This window comes from Astyanax mexicanus, chromosome 13 (assembly GCF_023375975.1).
Source record: "Astyanax mexicanus isolate ESR-SI-001 chromosome 13, AstMex3_surface, whole genome shotgun sequence".
Taxonomy (NCBI): domain Eukaryota; kingdom Metazoa; phylum Chordata; class Actinopteri; order Characiformes; family Acestrorhamphidae; genus Astyanax; species Astyanax mexicanus.
The window spans coordinates 35,311,575-35,333,575 of record NC_064420.1 but is presented as its reverse complement, the minus strand read 5'-3'; the positions used below and the strand labels follow the sequence as shown (position 1 = coordinate 35,333,575).

The 22,001-nt window shown below is 39.1% G+C and overlaps 1 protein-coding gene across 3 annotated transcripts; it reads right to left on the bottom strand.

Moving 5' to 3' along the window:
* Nucleotides 1–408: 408 nt before the first annotated feature.
* On the bottom strand, nt 409–21,774 carry uba1 (ubiquitin-like modifier activating enzyme 1). Of its 3 annotated transcripts, none has more exons than XM_007239156.4 (26): nt 21,533–21,774; nt 12,372–12,488; nt 11,942–12,000; nt 11,415–11,583; nt 10,694–10,828; nt 10,078–10,184; nt 9,469–9,559; nt 9,214–9,346; nt 8,879–8,976; nt 8,632–8,778; nt 8,232–8,408; nt 7,907–8,014; nt 7,728–7,808; nt 7,237–7,389; nt 6,388–6,553; nt 5,365–5,561; nt 5,170–5,234; nt 4,826–5,021; nt 4,076–4,150; nt 3,782–3,971; nt 3,576–3,664; nt 3,393–3,485; nt 3,108–3,299; nt 2,898–2,999; nt 2,694–2,794; nt 409–1,630 (listed from the first exon to the last, which is right to left on the bottom strand). In XM_007239156.4, the coding sequence occupies exons 2-26, from the start codon at nt 12,486–12,488 to the stop codon at nt 1,495–1,497; spliced, it is 3,177 nt and encodes a 1,058-aa protein (XP_007239218.3). In that variant the 5' UTR covers nt 21,533–21,774; the 3' UTR covers nt 409–1,494. The 3 variants fall into 3 exon arrangements, with proteins under 3 accessions (XP_007239218.3, XP_007239219.3, XP_022533148.2); XM_007239157.4 differs by lacking the exon at nt 21,533–21,774 and adding an exon at nt 15,183–15,470; XM_022677427.2 differs by lacking the exon at nt 21,533–21,774 and adding an exon at nt 14,478–14,501.
* Nucleotides 21,775–22,001: the final 227 nt, after the last annotated feature.

Sequence of the window (22,001 nt, the reverse complement as noted above, 5' to 3'; positions counted from 1 at the left end):
AAAAAAAAAAAATAAAAAAAAAATATATATATATATATATATAAAATTTGTGATTTCTTGCCATAATTTTGATGACCCTGTATTAAAAACCATGAAGCATCAACACTTTAACCTTTCCCTTTATCCCAACAAGAATTTGGACACCCTATTCCTAATAGTTAACATGCAAAATACTGAAGTATGATTAAAATGAAGAGTAAGTAATTTGCAATAGGGTCTTTGAATTAAACAGCATCCTGTGACAGACACCCCACTGTGCTGTTTGAGTGAGAAAACAAGCAAATGGGCGGGGTCAGTTTATTGTAATCCGGCTCTAAAACCCATACGAATTTGCAATTGTAAAGGCGCTCATTAAATATTGACAATGAACCCCTCCCCTCCCCTCCCCCAAACAAAAAATAGACGAGAAAGCTTTTACAACTTTATTCACTATCACACTAAGCGCTCCCATTACAGAGTAAAATCACTTTTTTTTTTTTACTGTAATGTTTTCTGGAGTTTAACAAAGTAGAAAGAATAAAGAGTTTATGTTCTACAAGGTGTGTGCAAGTCCAAAAGAAAATTAATGAAACTAAAAAGGGAAGGGGAAAATAAGATAATAAAAAAAAAGAAAAAAAAAAAAAAGACAAAAATCGCACCCTCAAGTTATGTGCAGGTTCCCTAACCCCAACCCAAAAAAGCCAGACCAGAGAGGCAAAAGGACACTCCATACTGGGCCCAATGTAGAGAAGGGGTTCAACATGTGGGGACCATCTCACTTTGAGACTTTGACCAGAAGTAGTAACACCCACAGCTTCCCTTATTATTAGCATGTGTGAAATGCCACTATCACATAGTGGAAAAGCACTTCACGTCGAGATCATGCCGTTTATCAAATGGTGTCAACAAATAAGGAAACAGACCAAATGTTTGTGATAACTTTCATCTTCAGTTTGCGTTTTCTTTTTTGGCATCATTCAATGGTTTGTCATGTTAAGGTCACTATTAGAAATCAGCTAAAAGAAACATGAAGCAAGTCTGCCCATCACAGAGGGAAAGGGAGAGAGAGCAGTGGAGAGGAACAAAAAAAAAAAAAAAACACTTGTAAAAAGAGGAGAGCCATCTTTTTCTTTACAGAGGGAGAAAGCTGATGAGCATACTGATAAATTCATACACTGAGGCTTTATTACAACCAGTTTATAGAATAGTTAGTCAAAAGGTCCCATTCACCTGCTCCCTCTCCAAATTCCACTCACCAATCCCACTGCCCAACAGGCCTAAGACTTTTAAAAACGTGGGAAAACGGACCCCTGGTGTCAAACAGGGTTTAAAAAAAGCCACAGATTTTTGGAGCCAATAACCAGCCCCGTGTTTTGTTTTATTATCAACATCTTTATTTAAACTTTGGGCTCTCTCATTGCTCCAAGTGCCAACTCGTTTTCCTCCACCTCTTGAAACCCCTAGTGCCCCCCCTCCCCTAAAACCCCCTGACCCTGTAAGCCCCTGGATGTCTTCTCAGCGAATGGTGTATCTGACATAGGGCACCTCCACATCCTCATCAGTCAGGTCATTGCAGCAGAGTTCAAACACTAGTGCTTTAACATGTTTCCCCAGCTTCTTCTTCGACACCTTGGTCACAATCTCAGTCATCCTGAAAATGAAAGAAAAAGAAATAAAAAAAATTAGGGTGTGAGGGCAACTAATCAGGTACAATGACTGTGGAACATCTATTAAAAGACGATGCCGCCACCACAGCTCTAGCTTCTCTGCTGGCTGGTTCTAGTATAATGTTTGCCTTCACCCCTCCCTGTGGGCTCAATGATAAAACTAGCCTATTTTCCGACTCTAAACAGTCTTTTAATCTGCAGTTCCAAAATACACTTGAAGTTAATCTTACCATTATTGATCATGAGGTGTTCTCCTGTTGGAGACTGTGTACAAAGTTCTATAATAAAAGAGCTAAATCAGGATAATTTATAATACGTACACATTTCATATGGTTCCTTTAGGCTGTGCATTAAACTCAATGAAGGCAGACCGAGATGCTAGTTCAGAGAGACATTTAACATGGCAAACACTTTGTTTGGCTTAATTTAAAATGTAAGGGACTGGAACTGCATTGTCCACATTATCTACAGTCATTGGTCAAATCGTAAGGCTCATAAATACATCTATATAGATCACGAACAGTAAAACATGTTTGAGATTTCAAAAGGTCACAGACTGTACATCTAAAATTAAATGAACCTGAGGGTGAATCGGTTAGAACATGTTCTATACTAGAATATAATATTACTTTTTATATTAATATTTAATATAGGTTAAACATTGTACTACATTACAACCTTTTCTGGATAAACCAAAATTAAACATGTGACTGAAGTGTCAATATGTAAAATACCTGCAATAATGCAATTTGACTTACTATTTACTTTATTTTTACCTAATATTTAATAGAAGCAAAGTTTCCAGTGACATTTTTTGTCATTAACAGCCATATTAAGAGAAGAACTGGTATTGAGATATGCATACGATAAACCATGTTGCATGATGAAGGGGGAGCCTTCCCATTATAAATTTAAACTATGCAGGCAAGCACACACACACCAGCTCTTATAAATTATGTCTCAGCTCGGCTGTTTTTCCTACACTGACTAAGAACATAGTCAGGCTGTTGTGTCCATCACAGAAGCAATTGTGCATTATATACTCACGGAAGCTCCAGTCTTTCTTTGAGCTTGGCAGCAGGCATGAAGAAGGAGTAAAGCATAGAGACACCCTGAGAAAGCATTGTGATCTCCAGCTTGTGTTCATTCTGTAAAAAAAAAAAAAATACAAATAGTACAAGAGAGGCTCAATTCAGCTGAACTTACAATGACAAGCATGAAGAAAGGATTTGAAACTCCATAATTGCATACCTTAAAGTAGTCCAGAAACTGTCGAAGTGTCATCTCCTCTCCGCTTGGCTGAATGCCCTTTACTTCAAAGCGGTCCCATAGTGTCCAGTCAATTTCATAGTACTGTTGAAAGAAATCACAATAATTGAAGACTATTTACCATTTGAGGAAATTGATAAATATTTATAACAGTGACTAATTTTATTGTAAATAAAGAAAAACCCAACATACCTTATGCTTGGGAGCTGCAATAGGTTCAGAGAAAGCGAAGAAAGGCAGGGCAAGGTTCATGAAGCCGTTCTTGTATGCCTCCAACTTCTTGTGGCCCTGAACGATCTTGAGGAGCTCCAGACACACCAGGCCTACTACAGCAGCTGTTGTTGTGGCTATGGCAGGAATGATCTTACCAGCAATGAGTTTGCTCTGGAACAGAAATCACAAAATTAGAAACTATTTCCCAATTAAAACTGATTTTTTTTCTTAAATCAGCGGCATTTAAAAACAATAACTGCTAACCTTATGTCTGTCTGCTGGAGGAATGTCATAGTTCTCTGCTCTCAGATTAGATGCTGCTACTATGAAGTCCATGTGGAAGTTTGTGTCATCATCCTGAAGAAGAAACAAATGTTAGTTAAGAATCAAAGCTTGAAACACAAAAGCTTTCACATCAAGGTTAATCACAAAAGGGAATCTAACTACCTTTTCAAAGTCTATCGCTTGGAGTTTGAACTGATTTGAAGCTTCTACAGCAGGCAGAAGGGTCTTAAGTTCTTCAAGTCTTGAGTCATCTGTGAGAGAACAGAGTTCCACAGGTCAATCATAACGCTTAACTAACACACTATTATATACACAACAAACATGCACAACACATTTTGATTTAACAAGAGAAATTTAAAGTTGCATACCAACAGAGGCATTGGCACTCTGCAGCTCCTGATCGGAGACATGAATTTTAACTCCTGATTTGGGAGTGAACTCTGGAACTTTGATATCCTGCAGCAGCTTGGCCAGAGCTGCACGGTCAGTAGAGCCTTGCAGGCCGTATGTCTGGGCATACAAGTTGGCCCCAGCCAACACGTAGTCCATGTGCAGATCCTAAGAGGAAAAACAGAATAAAAAAAAAAAATTAAAAATAGAATGTGTCAAGCGTTGCCACTGCAGCATGTACTGAAATTCAAGGTTAACTCATCAATACTCACATTGCTAGTGCTAAATTCTAGTGGATGAGGACATCTTTTGGGACCTGACCAGAACGGGGCTCCAGAGCTTGTGAGCTTTAACAAGAACAGAGAGAAACAATAAATTACAATTTGTTTAAACAAACTAACCTTCATATAAAAAGGAGCAAAGTACACTGGGTTCAGTAATTATAAAGGCTATCTGAATGTATACTTTCATATTTGAATTACCACTCAGCTTTCGCCATAACCCCACACACACACACAATTTATAGACTATACAATAAGCATGTGATTGTATTTTAAACCAACAAATTAGCAGTTTTGTATAAATAAAATGAAACTCTTAAAATGCACCTTATAAAACGATCCAGTTAGCAAACCTTTTCATTAAATTAACATGCATACATTAGTCTCCACTAGCTTAAAGCAAATAATACATATATGAACATATCTGAAAATCCAAATAGAGCCATTTAAAAGGCCGCTAGTTCCTCTTAGTTCAGTTAGTCATTAAACCAAAAGCTAACATGCATATACACAATTTGGAAATTGTGATGGGTAAATCACAAAAATAAAACCAAAAACTCTACCACTCATATTTACTGACTCATATTTACAGACTCACTTTGTTTGGTAATTAAACTTTGAACTTTAGGATCTGTAGATACCCTGATTATCTAGAATCAGTTGATGACTTGACGCATTTCAGAAATGAAGAAATGTTAAACTCCATGATCACTACATGATCAATAACGGGATGATTCATACCTGGTCAGGAGGGAAGTTGTGCAGCAACTGGCGAATGTTGTTGTTATACTGGCACTGCCAATGATTGCGGGCCCAGGTTACACAGTCGTCCCAACCGTGCGGACAGTCTGTCACCAAACTCTTATACACTGCTTCCAGGACTTCTAAAGGCTGGGCGCCAGGCAGCTTCAGAGTGCGTTCCATAAACTTAGGGTCTCTGAACATTGGCCAAGCAACAAAATGAAAAAGAGAAATCATTCTATTAATAAATGCAGAACTGTGTCCAACTTCAGCATCAAGGTCAACTGGAATCACGACAGAGGAAGACAAACATTGACATCAAAGGAAAGGCAAAAACATCTTACGTCAGATACTGCATGGCATTCTCAGCAGGCTGTTTGAAAAGTCCTTCAAACTCGTCACGAGCCCACTGACAAAGGAAATCAGAGAAAGCATTTTAGTTTGACTGAGCGCAAAATAGGCCAGCCTACAAAACCAGTGTGAACACGCACACAAACAAAATCCAGAGCTGGACTTGAATTAGGAAGTGAACATCTCACCTGGAGTGTGTGTTCAATGGCGTTGGGGAAGTTCTTTAAGGTGCAGATAGGGATGGACTTCTCAGGGGGATCTTGACTGGAGCTGTAGGACTCTGTTAGGAAGGGCATGACTACCTGTACATTCCCTTTAGTGCCAAGAGTTCCAGACTCCAGCAACGGCTTTCGGTAGTACACACACCTACGGTCCATATACATACCTGAGGAAGACAAACAAGTTAATGTTACTACAAATCACTACAAGATGGTCATTAACTACACATGCAAACTGTATACTAGCGTTGCAACAGTGAGTTTCGCAGGATTTTAGAAAAAAAAAGACCATGATGTATCAATATTTCACAACTACCCTAAACATTAACAGAATGTCTAGATAGCACTGGTTAGGTGCTGCGGGATTAAACTTGGCTTAAATCAACTCCAGAAATAAAATCCATTATCTTTAGCTGGATTTTCTTGGTTAGAGAGCAATTTTTGCAAGCGGAAAGACACGCATTGTTCCTGTAAGTTATTCTGAACCTGCATTATGAAACGTAGGACACGTAGGGTCAGCAGCAACGCTGACAGACACAGCAGTCGGCCTCTGCAGTGATTAAGTGAAGTGTTTTAGCCACAATGTTACTAGCTGGCCTAAAACAAGACCGGATTGTGTTTGCCGCAATGCTAACAACTTGCTGGAGCTAGATTACTACCCAATAACCCAATAGTTGCTGACTGTGTCCATGAACCCAGTGTGCATTTTGTGGGTATACAATGTAATCCTATTGTGCGAACCACAGTTCAATAGGGCTTATTTTCTCTACTGTACGCATTTAAATGTGTCGCCAGTTGCAGTATCGCTTAATGCATCTATGGAACGATAACCATACCATGGTATACAGTGAAAATCAATGTATCAATTACACATATATACAGCAAAATAGCATTTGTTTTCTTTTAATAAATGCCAACAAGAAAAAGATACTGCTCATGCAACACTTACTGAAGACTTTTAATCTTAACATTAGAATTGTTAGTTTTACTCACGTGCATCAACATTGTCCAGGGCATTGGCCACTCCATCCAAGCTCTCAAAAAAGTCATCATCATAGACTTTCTCTGTGTCTGGCCCAACGCGGTTCTGGTGGCCTGTGATGCGGACAGATGGATTCATCTGTTTCACGGCAGCAGCGGCAGTCTCACTCTTCATCTTCTGCTCATCAGAAGGAAAATCACACACAAGAGCCAATTAGCACGTACCATCAGAGTCATTGCTCCCTGTGACTGACACTCTCTAAGTGATAGTTCAACACCCTTTGACCCACTGCAGTTAAGTTTTACATGAAGGTGTAAAAACAAAAGAAAAAAATTAAAGCATGCAAAATGCTTTGAGCTGATGTCCACCAACAAGGGCAGGAGATACGGTAAAAACATTTCATAATGTACATCAAATATTTATTTATTTCTATTGTAGTGTTTTGACACTGACAAAATGCTCCATTAGCAATAGATTTTTGAAGTGTTTCAAATAGTCTCCCATACTTAAACTGTACTAATTACACTCAAAAAAAAAAAAAAAAAGTTGGTCAGGGTTTTGTTGTACACAAATTTATGATACAAAAAAGTTACTGTTCACCACCAACTAATTCAACTTCTCAGCAAACAGTGGCTAGAAACCAGGCTTAAGCACACACACACACACTAGTTTTAAACCATATTCTTGAATATATACAGGGTAGCCCTCTCCACAAAACTATCCTCTTTAAAAGATTCTGAAAGTCTAACAAAATGAAGTGAAAAACAATTACCCCTTCACCTTTTAAATCAAAATAAATTTCCTTAATCATTTATAGCCATCTTAGACTGTAGGAGTTGCAAATTAGCACTTGCACTTACCGTGACATCCCACGGCCTGAAGAGGAACTGACGGTTGAGGTTTGATTTTTCGATGGTGTCCATGTCTGTGACAATGACCTCTCCCTCCCCACTGGCCAGACCCATCATAGCAAAGTTCTTAAGCAGCTCACACCCAATAGCTCCTGCACCAACCTGAAAGAACCACAGTGCGTTACAGTCATATCCTATACAGGTGTGGACACCCAAGTCTATCCCTTAAGGTACACTTTAGGTTAAATTTACATATTGCTATACCATGACTGGTATATATTATAATAACTTAAAAAAAAAAAAAAAAAAAAAAAGAAAGGCAGGAAATGTTCAGGATTGGTGTGTTTTCAATAGAGAGCAGGTGGCACAGTATCAGAACTTGCAAGAGGAGACTACTTGAGCTTTAATAACAAAAAAAAAAAAAAAAAGCCATATGGAGGATGTGAGAATTAGGCAAGTGAAGAAAAAGAAAAAAGCAAATCTGTGAAAGCATATCTTACCAAAAAGTAGCGCTGCTTGGCTAGCAGCTCTTGCATTTTGGATCCAAAAACGGCAATCTGTCCATCATATCGACAGCTTTTCTATAAAAGGAAGGACGGGTCAGCAATTTGTAAAAAAGTAACAGATGTTTCTCTACTGAAGACAGTGACGTATAGAACATGAGTCAAAATATTCTTACAGGAGCACACTCCTCCTCTGTGGGAGCTGCTTCCTCAGCTTCAGGTAAGCACTCCAGAGCATCAAAGTACAGCCACTGCATGATGGGCATGAACTTGCCTGTGCACGCCTGGGATATACAGAGATACACTGGGATTAGAGACCGGCATTGCAAATCCAACGCACACAGACATACACACCCTGGCATAGGATAGATATTAGATTACGTTCATATTCAGTTAAGGTCACGTTTAATATACACAGTATGAATTTCTCATGAAGTCGATCTCTTTAGATCTGCAGTGGTACATAAGTGCATAAGAGAAGATAATAGAAAACTTTATTACCTTCATAACCTCCTGGGCAGCGAGCCCACCAATGAAGGCATTGACCGGGGCCAGGTCTCCTGCGGCTACGTAGGAGAGCTTTTTAAGCAGACCTTCGCTCAGCTCCTCCTGCTTGGCAGAGCCAGACTGTGCTGCGTTCACCTCGTTGGCCAGAGCCACCAGCTCGTCAGCGTCCGACTGCGGTACAGAGCGGATAGAGGACAACACTGCTGAGTCAGTTGATCACACCATAGCTTATTCAGTCAAAAAACAGCAGAAAATGCAAAAATGCCCCAAAACTAGCTCTAATATATGACCTATAATAAAATTATACTGGACATTATAAAAAAAATCTAATCAAATCTGAATCAGCAGAAACAAAAAAAAACAATGATTAAATAATAAACAGCAGCAGGCTAACCTGATTCCATGGCTTGGGGGAACGACTGTGTTTCTTCTCAAAGGCATGCAGAGCCTGGAAGCCCACGTGCAGCTGACCAGGACGATCAAACTTGGCAAAGTCAGTCAGCAGAAACTCAGGCTCAGATAACGAGGAGGGAAAAGATTTCTGTAAATGGGAAGAAAACATGTAAAATTAAACAATGGACTCTCTGTACTTGGCTCCATGTTGTAGTAATTTCTTGTTAAATATTATCTGAATAACTTACAAAGGCAATTTTCTTAGGCATCTTGACCTGCGTCACAATACCCCCTCTCACATAGTCAGAGAAAGATGTGGTGTCACAGATACTAAAGGTGTAGGGCCCTGCAAAATAAACATTTGACCAAAAAGTTAACACTTGTTAAGAACATGCTGTTAAAACTCTATCAGTGTTTTAGGAAAGAAGAAGAAGAAAAAAAACAACAACAAAAAAAAAAACTATGCACTATGTGCAGGACGTTTCCTGCCATTAGCTATAATTAAACCCCTTCATAATTATAAATTATGTACAGTGTTTTTAAAAATTCACAAGCAAGATGTGTTGAGTGGATGCAGACTCACCAAGGGCTTTGATTTCAACTGGCTGGCAGTTATTCAGTTCAGTCATACCCTGAACCTCAGTGAAGGTGACAAAGTCTCCACTCTCAAAGCCGTGCCTCGCCTCATCGAGACAGGTCACCACACCAGCGCCGTCCTGTACACATACAAATAAACAAACATCTATTAAAACACTACTACAATTACTACACATGATCAGAGGAAGTGTTCCGAAAAAAAAGATACGCTGGTTGTTTTATCAAAGAATCAAACGGTTACCTTGGTGATCATGGAGATCATGGCACTTAATGGCTGCTCTCCATTGGTGTCATATACGATCATCTCTTCGCCAAAATCACAGAAAAGTTGCCTGTTGAAAAACAACCACTGTTTATTACGATTTGATTCATGTAAATGAATTTAGAAAACTGTGTCATACCTGTAATTATTCACTAAATTCACCATTTTAAATTTTAATCATGTTAGGATTGGGCATGAATTTAATATACCTCATCATATATAAGTGTTTCAATTAAGATAACATTATTATTGCATCCATCACTGTCTCTTGTTCATTACAAGGCATATAACAAATTGGGAAAATACATTTTCAGAAGTTTGTAAGTACCAATAGCCATTGTAGGCATTTTAATTCTATTGTATCAGCCAAAATTCAGAAACACATTGTAATATAAACCTTCGGCCATATCACCCAGCCCAAGATCAAGCCTGCTAACAATGTTAAACTTGCATCTCTGCAAGGTTTGTACACTTCGTACATCAATACTGGTCCATTCAAAAATGTTTCAAAAGGTGAAAGCCATAAGTTTTGTGGGACATAAATGGAAAGGAAAAGCAGTAATTAAACACTTATTTTCTCCCACTCACCCAAACAGTCCACGTGTGTCAGCAATGATCAGTTTGATGCCTTTGCTGTGGCAGAATTCACCAATGCGCGTTTGCTCATCAATCGTGGAAGAGGTCAGCACAACCACCTGAACCAGCAAACAAAGACATATTGAAAAACAGTCCTAATATTGTTAATAAACAGTAACCATCTCCATTACAGAGGTTTGCTTTGAGATAAAAAAATAAATAATATATATATTTTTTTTTAAATCACACGTTATTCACAACAGTAACCAAAAATCAAAAAATGGATAAAAATAAATCTAAATACTGCTGTAATAAAAGTGATCAATTAATTTAGTTATTTACTGTTCTTCAGTGATTTGAATTTGATGCTTAAATGGTTGATCTATGATCATGTTGCCATTTGGATTAGATAAATATCTTACATGTCACAAGTCCTTCAATACTACAGAAAGATCTGTACACCAACAATTAATTGAAAACTATTTTTGTAATATTTGACAGCAGGGTCAAAGGAATCACAATGGACGTACATGCAATTAATTAATTAGGGAATAAAACATGACAAAACCTTTAATCATGATACTCATTAACACAGCTGCTAGCATCATAGATAGATTTCATGCTGTACCTGAAAATTTGTCAAGTAGTCATCTGTGAGCTCTCCAGTGTAGGCAGTCACAGGCACATAGCTGTTAAGTTCTGCCAGGCGCGTTTGACTGACCTCAGCACGATTCTTTCCAAGGTCTTCTTCACGCAGGTAAAACTAGAACACACAAAGCATTCACATCAGCTTCATATTTCACTTAATGGTTTCCTTTCCTCCGCACATTCATTGTGCCTGGACTTTACAAGCAGAGGGACTTGCAAACATAGTCCAGAGCAACATTAAACTATACACCACAAATCATGACAAAAATCTGGAACAGTATGCTACCAGGGGCCTAGAAATAATGTGCATAAGATCACTTTATGACTGTACATTCTCTAAAATGTTTAAAAATAGATCAGTATTTGGGTCTCTGGGATCTGTAAACAAGGAATAATTTAATTTAGCCATTTCCTTATTTCTTTTTTTTAAATATCAAAATAAAGCTAAAGGGATTCCATACATCACTGACAATGTCCATTTAGGTAATTACTTAAATCTACCCTGGTGCTAAAAGCAGTTATCTGCAATTATCCATGTACAATAAACAAACAATCTGGCAAATCCCCCCCAACAGAGCACGAAGGACAAGTTTCTACCCACATTCCAGCTTGTTCATTGTCTATATACAACAGTTTATAAAAACAATGCTTGTTTAAAATACTGCAGCAAAGTAAACAATATGTGAGATTTGCTCACTGACCTGTGAGGAGAGGTCATTCCACTCAGCAACACCCTGGTCATGCAGAGTAACGGTCTTAACTCCACCCAGAATGACATTCTTAGCAATCTCCACACCAAGGCCGCGCAGTCCTGAGATCAGCACATTGGAGCTCTGCATGCGTTTCATTGCATCATGGCCCAGTACGTACCTGGTAAACAACAGATTTTACATATACCCCGCAACCAGCAGTTTGCAACACCACAACTACAATGGATACAGAAATACATCAAATAAAAAAATGTACATTTTCAATTGAAGTTACTGCCATTTACACACTATTTTCTTTCACAGACAGCAGACCAGATCAAGGAATATTATGAAAAAATGAAGCAAACAAAATTCTCAGGGACACAATCAATCAATTTAGTTTAGTCTAAAACCACAGTCTAAGTTTAGCCTTTATTCAGCAGCGCAGTTTCTCTTAATGCTTTTCGTCAAGTGTAATGAAGATGTGTCAGGGGAACAGAAATAATCCAAACTATAAAAAATTCAGTGTCAGAACTTACAGCTGTCTGGAGTACAGGCCCTCATCAATTTCAGCATCATTTCCATTCTTAGCCATGCCCTGTGGGAATAGAACACAGCGGTAAGTGCACCATATTCAGAACTGGCCGATTTAGGTTCAGTCAGACCAGGATGCCACCTATGACTTGGCCAACTGAAGTGGGTTAAGCCTTTATGGATACAGACACAGATTATTTCCTCTTTGAATATGATTTTACATTACATTCTTCAGGAAATCATATGCACACAACGCATTTAAACATACAAATTAAGCAAAAAGCAATCCTGCTTACAGCATAAAAATCCTGCATTAAAAAAATACTGCCTACTTACCAATCTGTCACCGAGTTACCTATAGATGTAACCAAGCAAATACCCGAACAAGCTCAATAAAATCAATGTATATACTTGATTGACATGCCTGGCACTTACGTTAGCTGGTGTGTGGGATAGTTCAGTTCTGACAGAGTTTGAGGAGGAGCAGTGGGATCCCGTCTTCGTCTCTGATCCGGACACGCGACGCTTCTTGGACAGCGGCGAGCTGGACATCTACAGGAGGAGGGGAAAAAAAAACCACATAAAATTTAGATGCTGTAAAGTTACATAAAACATAATACAATGAATAAACGATTGTTAGGTTATGCTGAGTGCATGGATTAACACCACAAAATATTTCCATATTTAGGGCAGAAAGGCACTAATGAAAAAATGTAGAGAAATCTTCCTGTACACCTCATTGAATGTACTAAGGACACTGATACAGGCAGCTTGCCAGAATTTACTTAATACAAAGTAAAACCGCATTCAATCAGCACATTCGTTCAGAGCACATTGTGCAAAATCAAGGTTGGGCATAAAAAGTGATGAGCTCAGCATCTAAGCAATGACACTAGCTCAATCAGCTTTCAGAATTATCAACATTTAAAGCAGCATAACTGGCTCTCCAACATTCAGAAGGAGCATCACAAATCTACCAGATGGCACTGCTGTGAGCATTTGCATGCTGATCTTCATATCATTAGCAGCATTTTCCCAAAACGTCTGAAATTGTCTGTTCGCACTCATCCTCTCCAAAAGACTAATAGTGATCTTCTAATCTAAGATGAGACATAACTGACAAGTAAAATAGAACAACCTAGACCTCTTTATATATTGGGTTTCAGCACTGGACAGTTCCTGTAACAGAGAATCGTGGCACCATGTGGGAAAAGTCCAAGTTACTGCTAGATAGGTTTAAAGACACTGGCAGGATCAATAAACCAGAACTAATAAATCACAGAGAAGAAGAGGAGGAGAACACGGAAGTTAATTATTTTATTCGGCATGTCAAAAGATATGGCAAAATAATTTAAATATTGTGTGAATCAAAGGTTAAAATAAACTAACCTCAAGAATTTAGGCAAACATTATAATCATCCACACAATGACTAGACAATTCTCACTGAATAGTTTTTTTTTTTAAGGAATTTTAAAACAGCACATGGACTATAACCCGAGTGCACTTGCTGTATGAACAGCACAGCATGGGCAGGTCCTGCATTTCTGCCGCAAGCTGTAGGTAACCGACCTGCTATAAATAGCTCGGGGACACAAACGCTTTGTTTATTGCTCCGGCTCGCCCATTCTGCCGCACAAAAAAGCGCTGATTCATTAAAACTGCTTCACCCACTTCAACTTCACTCACAGCTGCCTCACTGTCCGCCCCTCAGCTGCATTTCACAAACCTGAGAAATACAGAGTTGCGCTATCCGGACTGCTATTTATAAATAGAGCGAGCGTCTGAATATCTCCTGATTATCTTTCGACACAACTGGAAATGAGTGGCTTTTGCTTTTGGTCAGGGGCTTACTGTAGAAACACCACAGCAGAAATGTCCGACACAAGCCTGTCACTACAGAGGAAAACAATTATTCAGGAGAAACAATCAGACAGACAAACCAAGGAGATAAAAAAAATAAACACGAGAATAAATAGCTTGATGTGACTTTACAGTATAGAGATGTTATAGACATTCGTGCAAAAGCAGACTGGCTAGCTAATAAAGCTAAGGAAATCGCCAGGATTATGGTTCACAAGGCTGACCTGGATTGCTGTGTACCAATATTCTAAAATGTATAAAAAATAAAATACGTTAAACCAGAGCAAAAACATAGCTACCAATGACATGTCATTACACCCATCACACCTGCTACAGAATACTTCAAGCCGTTTTAGCCTTTAAGGTTTTTACTTGTACATATTCCATCAGCTATAATTGAATTTTCAACTGCTAAAAATAAAACTAGAAAATTATCTGGTGAAATTACTAGTAAAAATGTTATGTTGAGATAAAACTGAGAAATTCCAAGTAAATCAATGACAACATATGACTAGTCAAAATTACATTGGCTAGCTAAGAAAATGTCATCCTGGTAGTTAACGTGTCTTTAGTCAGAATTGACTTCACAGAGCACAAGACCTGATAATACTCATTTAGACAGTAAATGATCTAATAAATGTTATATATTTGAGATTTTTTTCGCCCAAGTAAAAACTTACACAGGTTTAGATCATCTGTAGCTAACTTGAATTTTACTAGCACGTACAAACACTTATAGACTAAGAATAAAAATCAGTTACTTTTATTTATATTTAAGCTTGTTTGTTTTTAAAATTCATTTTAGCCAACGCTAGACAAACACTTCTTTCCTGCATTTCCTTGTCACTGTGAGACTGATGATAATCCGTGGGCTGGAATAGCTAGCTAAGTATATTAGTTAGCTAGCTAGTTTTCAATCAAACATCCGCCTCACGACTGAATTATAGGAAAAGTTAGCTTGGGCCGAATGCTAATCACAGAAAAAATGCATGCTAATCTAGTTTAGCTAGCTATCCAAACGATAGCTCCCATATATGATTGGCATAGCCGAGCTAACTACATGCAGTTTTCTGCCCCGGTCTGAGGCCTAGCTTTTAGCTAACCTAGCTAGCACACTTACAGTAACCGGATTAGCCAGACCTGCTGACTGTTAGCTGGCTAGCCACAGCACCGAAAACGAAAGAGTTCAGAGTTTTTCTCAGTTAAAGGAAACCAGTTCCCCAGGCTATTCCAGTGGCCTACGCAGAGCTAGCAATCCGCCTGACCGAGCTGTACCTCCTTTCAATGAGCAGAAGAATCAGCAGCAGCACCGCAGCTCAATAAAGCAGCAGACTACTAAAGTGAATAAATGAAAATGCCGGGGGGTAGCGGAGAGCTGCTCTTACCAATAACCCTTCTCTGTCCACTCTCCCTCAGTGTCGGCAAACCGCTCCCTCGTGCGAAACAAACTTCAAACGTCGACAGAGCGAATAATCGCGGGCAGGTGGATGAGATTACGGCGAGGGGGAGAAAAGGGAGAGGCGACAAAGCGCGACGGTCCCGCTGCGTTAGGAGACGCTGTGAGGAAAAAGCACCCCCTCGCTATCCTGCCGAGTCACTGTGGTCCGCCCTGCGCCCCGCACTCGCAGCCTTTCGGGTTTCGCTACAGAGCACGGAACAAAACCAAAATGGCAGCTGCAGCGCAGGGGCGGAGCTGCTCATATATTCAACAGGAAAAGGAGGACTCAAGGCCCGCAGGACGGCCATTCACTCATTGGCCGTCAGCGCGGAACCTGCGGAAATACCCGCCCCTAAAAGTGCAGGCTCTCTTCTCACACACTGGAGAGACTACACTCGTCACAAAAGTACTGAAGAACAAAAACTACTGCCGCATACATATACACAAACAAACACACACAATAACATAACATTACAGCTCATACAATAACACACAAGCTCAGTTACTGCTGTGAGTTAAAATGAATGTTATTCTGGGTCTGTGTCTAATATTATAGTGTTAAAAAAAGAGGGAGAGAGAGATGTTTTGCTCAGATCAGATTTGGCTATGCTGACTGTCATCATTCAGTCATTATCAACCGCTTCATCCATTAAGGGTCGCGGGGGGGTGCTGGAGCCTATCCCAGCCGGCATCGGGCGGAAGGCAGGATACACCCCGGACAGGCCGCCAATCCATCGCAGGGCAGACAGACACAGACAGACACACAGACACATTCACTCACACACTCACACCTAAGGGGCAATGTCAACCAAGTTCCAATTAGCCTGAACGCGCCGTCTTTGGCCTGTGGGAGGAAACCGGAGAACCCGGAGGAAACCCACGCAGACACGGGGAGAACGTGCAAACTCCACACAGAAAGACCCGGGTCGCCCCAGCCGGGAATCGAACCCAGGCCGTCTTGCTGTGAGGCGGAAGTGCTACCCACTGCGCCACCGTGCCGCCCTATGCTGACTGTATACATTCACAAATGTAAGTGACCTGTATCTGTGTGTAACATGAATGAATCTGTCCCTGAAACGCCTCACACACGCACATTAATGTGTATATAAATGCCGCCTTCCTCACCAACAACAACAAAAAAACATATTTGATGACTCGTAGCTTTATAAAGGGAAATAGATGTGTTACTAGCTCATATGTGAAGAATATTTTGCTCGAGCAGAGAGCAAACAGCTGGTCTGAAGTACATGCTCAGGTCGAGGAGGTGAAAAAAAAAGGCCAGGCAGTTTGCTTTTGCTGTTTTTGCAGCTATAGCTGCACAGCTGCACCAAGAGATGTGTGGATACGATAGAGAATCACCTAGCACAAGAGTAAAAGAAAAAAGACGCATGAATTCCAATTTGAAAGTTCACAATTATGTTGCATCTCCATGGACCGGACATGTATCCCATTAAGGACCACATATGAAAGTGACTCAAATGGCACATTCACAAAGCCATGAAAAAATCTGATCTGAGACACATCGAGCCAAAAAAAACAAAAAACAAACAAAAAAAACAAAAACAGATTTGATTCACTTCAGCCTGGTAATGTGAACGTAGCCAGAGAGACCAGGCATGCATTGGACTTTTCTATACTAAAAAGGGTGTTCAACCTGAGCAACATATAATGACTAGACTAAATCGCCAACATCGATTACAAAAATGTTGACTAATCATTCTTTTGTAACCACACTACAAAACATGCTGGGGAGAAGGGTAATGGGTTCACTTACAGAGTTTACATTCAAGTAAGCACTCAAAACCAAAAGACACATACTTACTTAAATATCAGTACTTTTCACATATATACATTTAAATCCAGCATTCAGCTTTTGATTTGGTTTAATCAACTAATCAGAAAAATAAAACAGGTTAGTTGACTATCAAAATCTTTACTTTAGTAGATGTGACATGGTCATCTCCCTCATTCAAAAATTCTGCTAGTCAATAGGTTAAATCAAGTTGGTTAAATGATAAAATAGGAAAGTATGCAAAAGAAGTGTGCCTTAGCATAGTCAAATAAACCTCCCCATGAAAGATGGATGTTATTTCAAATCAAAGTGACACACCACCAATGCTGCAGACAGAAAAAAAAACATCACACCTACCATACAACTAAAGCCGAGCAATGCCCAACACACACACAATAGACAATATTAAACAATTACAAGTAGATGTACAAGACTATATTGATACTTTGATTTCAATAATAATGAGCTCTGCACAAGGAGTGTTGGCCAAATACTACACTATATGAACAAAATGTTGGTAATTAATTTTATTTTCAAGTATATTAAATAGGAATTCTGCTTTTTAGGAGAAAATGTCTCTTCTGCCGAGGAACGGCTTTCTTCTAGATTTTAAAGCACTGTTATATGGATCTGATTGCATCCCAACTCATTCCAAAAGTACAGATGAAGCACCATCATTCCAGCGAACACAGTTCCACTGCTCCACAGCTACATACACAGGGGAAGGAGGGGGGGCCAATTCTGGCCTTAAGCATAGAGATGACAGGTTTGTGTCTATCTGTTCCACAAAGTCCTATTCTACTGGCAGTGCTTCATCAAAATTTGTTTCATACTAGGTAGAAAATGTGCAAACGTGCAAGTATTCCAACTGAAAAAATTGATGTATACTGCAATCAGAAACAACAAACCTAATGATAAGTATTTATATTTTACTTAATTATTGTTTGCAATTGGCGAACTGTAACCTTGAGAATGTGATTTGTAATTACATTTTCATATTTCTCAGCTTTTGCTTCCAAATTCGCCTGTTCAACTATTGATGTTCTAGGGCACAGATGCATAAAAATGAATTCAGTGTTTACTACAGTGAAGAAAATTAGACTTATGTTCAGACATGTCCAGATTAGGAGGAGAAAACACACACACACTTTTTACAGAACTACTCAAAATTAGATATAACAAGAATTTATTTATGTGTATTTATACTGACAGTCAATACATGTCACTGCAAATCTGTATATTGGTTTAACCTGTCTTGAAGTATTGCAGAGACAGAAGGTTGGAATGTTTGATTTTATCAACACTTACACAGGGCTTGTCCACGTGTCTGAGAGTACTGATACAGTCTACCCACACAACTACTTTAGGTGGTTAAGATTTTATTTGATGTGTCAAAAACAGGTAATTAGGTATGTTTAAGCGAGCAGTTTACCTTCATCATTAAGAAATTTACACCTTCAATAAACAAACAACAATTCTAATATCCATCCATCCATCCATTCAATTACATGAATGTGAGAGTGTTTACACACCATGCAACCACACTGAGTCATGGTAACTCTGGGCTGATGTATAAATGTAATATACTCACACAGATACATCATGCTAATGCATGCAGAGTGTATTGTTACAATATTTACATTATCAACTTATCGTACAATAAATGGACAAGACCTCAATAATTTTATAATCGTGATAGTCTATTGTAAATATTTGTATGTTCGTTTACATAAATAACAGTGAACAGTATTTAAACGAGTCATGCAATGACTAATAACTGTGACTTCATACACAGTGTGCACTGCAGTGAACAAGTGAAGAAAAGTATACATTTCCTAGTCTATGACTGATTAAAAATGTGTTGTCTTTAAAATGGTATAGCTGCTTTGTTATAGTGTTATGTTATTTTTATGCCAGTGTCTTAAAATGACAATGATATTGTTTATCGGAATCATTTCTGGGACGATATATTGTCAACAAAAATAATTTTATCAAGACAGGCCTAGTTACATATAGAACAATATAGAACCACAGAACACTCTCCACTAACATTCCTATTGAAGAATGACAGGGGTTGTAAAGACAAGAAACCTACAAGAGACACAAAGACACTAATAGGAGACAGAGCCAAGATTATTAACTACATGAAATCAGTCTATTATCTCAGAATTCTCTCAAGTAATTCCATTTGTAAGCAAATTATTTGATGTCCCAAAGAGTCCTTTCAGAATTATGTACCGACAATCACTTAGCCAACAGTCTGAAGTAGTTTCCAGCAAGCCTAAACCCAGCACTCACAGCTACCTGAACCCAGCTTGTGCTATATAAAAGAATGGCATTATAGGAAACTGAATTGGCCTAATATGACCCATGCTGATGTAAGCTTTTCCATTGTTGTAAACGTCTACCTTACTACTTAAACAATTTTGTTCCCCTTGAATAACACTGACCAAGCTTATTTTAATCTAACTCAAATGTAATGAATAGATTTCAATAATACATAAAATGATGCAGAATCCAGGAGCTCTGGACAATGAATATTTGCCAAATACTACACTATATGGACAAAATGTTGGTAATTCATTGCTTATTTAATTATATTAAAAAGGTATTTATACTGCTTTTTTGGAGAAAATGTCTCTACTGACCAGGAGTGGCTTTCTTCTAGATTTTGAAAACACTGTTCTCTGGATCTGATTGCATTTACAGATAGTAATATCAAAACCCCATTTCATCTCAAAAGTACTGATTGAGCACCATCATTCCAAAGAATACAGATCCACTGCTCCACAGCTCACTTCTGGGGGGGCCTTTTTACCCCACTAAACCAATTCTGGCCTTAAGAATGGAGATGATGGGTTCATGTTTATCTGTTTCACAGAGACTTGCAAGAATGCAAGAATGCAAGAATGCATGATGACAGGATGCAAGGATGCAACAAAGCATTGTTGGGTTCGCACTTCATGAAACAAATACAAAAAAATACATATAAAACGAATAAACGTTGGAAGGAGGGGTTGATACCTTGTGACAAAGGCCCAAGAGGGCCGTTTATTCTTGTTTGTGTGGGGAATTGAGGCCAAGACAGGGGCTTCAATTCTGGCTGTAAGCGGCTTTCTCCCCCCCCGAGTAAACGATATGTGCAACTCTTTCACACATCACACTCCACTGCTCTGCACAGGTACCCCGTTCATCTGCGCTTCAATGGGCGAATATTGATCCGCTCAGCGTAGATTATTAGTTGTTAAAGTGCCAGCGCGGCCACTTTTAAGGACGACAAAATAAACAGCGGTGAGCTAGCTAGCAAACCTAGCAGGCTTTAGAGCTAGCAGGCTTTAGAACTAGGTTACTATATGTAATTCGGCGAGTTATTTAGCTATCTGGCTAACTAGCTATGGAAGCTAGACTGCTATCTTCAAAATATATCTGACCACCAGCACTGGTTAGCTACCAGTGGCGCCAATGATAGTAATAATGTGCAGCATGGCTGATTGCTTATCTATATCAATACAGTCAACCGTGCAACTGCTGCTGACTCCCATTCTGACTCCTAAGTTTATGCAATTTCTTTAACCTACATGCTTATGATTAGTATCACCCTGTACTACTGTAGATCCCACAGACCACAAAAGAGCACTGATAGCTAGCTTTAGCTAACCAGCTAGCTATGTTAATAATCATTGTGGACTGGTAGAGAAATTGTAGCCAAGAGAGCTAACCTAGGTTGGCCAATAACTGCCAAACGATGCTAGAGCGCAACAAGGGGAAGGCAAGGAAAGCAAAGCATGTCTTTCCATGTCTTTGTAGTTTCTTGTTAGGTTAGCTAGCCTAGCTAGCTTGCAAATAGCTATTTGTAGATTCAGTATTGAAGCATTCCTCACAAAAAAGCATGTCTTGCTGAGCCAGTCTTTCAATTTCAAAAATGTATTTATTTGTTTACAACAGCTATTTAGCTAGCCAGCTAGCTAAGCTAACTAGTTAACTATGTAGGTTAGATAACTAGCTAATCACCACAAGGGATAAGACAAAAAGGACTGACAACTTTGACTGTTTAAACCACTTATGGTTAGCTAAATTATAATATAAATGCATCTAAATTCTAATTTATTTACGTTACAAATATAACGTTATATCACAAGTCATCTCATATCAAGCTAGAATTTTCCACCATCATGTGGTTACGTTTAAAACCATGCAAATAAGGTTAGCTAGCTAACTAACTTAACTGTTACTACAATTTTAATTTTGCTAGCTAGCTTATACAGACAAGTCTTTGAGGCACATTCTTAGCCTAACTAGCTAGCTACTAGTTAAGTTAGTTAGCTACCGATGTGGTTAGCTAGTTAACCTAGTTAAATTTCTAGCTAATCTAGCTAGCTTAGCTAACCTAGCTAGCTTGCTAAGCAAGATGCCCAAATCTATTATTGTGTACGCGTTTGCTATTTAGCTTGCTAGCTAACCTAGCTGGTTAGCATTAGCCAGGCACATAAGTATGCAGAACTCACCACATCCGATATTACCGGGGCCTTTCCACCGTACTGAACACAGAAACGCTTCTCAGGCAACAAAAAAACGGTAAAACCCACTAGTCTAACCGTTAATATCACACTGTATCGAAGTGGCTCGAGCTCCTCGACTTTCCAAGCTGAGAAGAAGCTGGACTGACTCCTGACCACTGACCACCAACCGCACCGTTACCGCTACCGTTACCAGCTCTGAGCGCGAGAAGTGCTCACTTCTATTCTTCAGTTGTTCACGAGCGGCGGAGCAGCAACATGTGCAGAGTTTGAGTCAGGAACTGCAGACTGCACGAGGTGAACACACGCTGCACGAGCCCACATCTCACCCCTTAATTCACAACACTCTGACCTTATTTACTCAAACAGCTTCAGTCAATCAACATTAACACAGCACTGCACATGATTCATCTTTAATACAGCACGGGAAAGGTCTCAAATATTTCTGCACGCACTG

Excerpts from the sequence above, each read along its gene's own strand:
- uba1 (XM_007239156.4), bottom strand. The coding sequence starts at position 12,488 with ATGTCCAGCTCGCCGCTGTCCAAGAAGCGTCGCGTGTCCGGATCAGAG. Across the intron at positions 9,347-9,468 it reads TGATCTCCATGATCACCAAG|GACGGCGCTGGTGTGGTGAC; the intron begins GTAACCGTTTGA and ends GTATGTGTACAG. Across the intron at positions 3,972-4,075 it reads TAGAATTTAGCACTAGCAAT|GATCTGCACATGGACTACGT; the intron begins GTGAGTATTGAT and ends TTTTCCTCTTAG.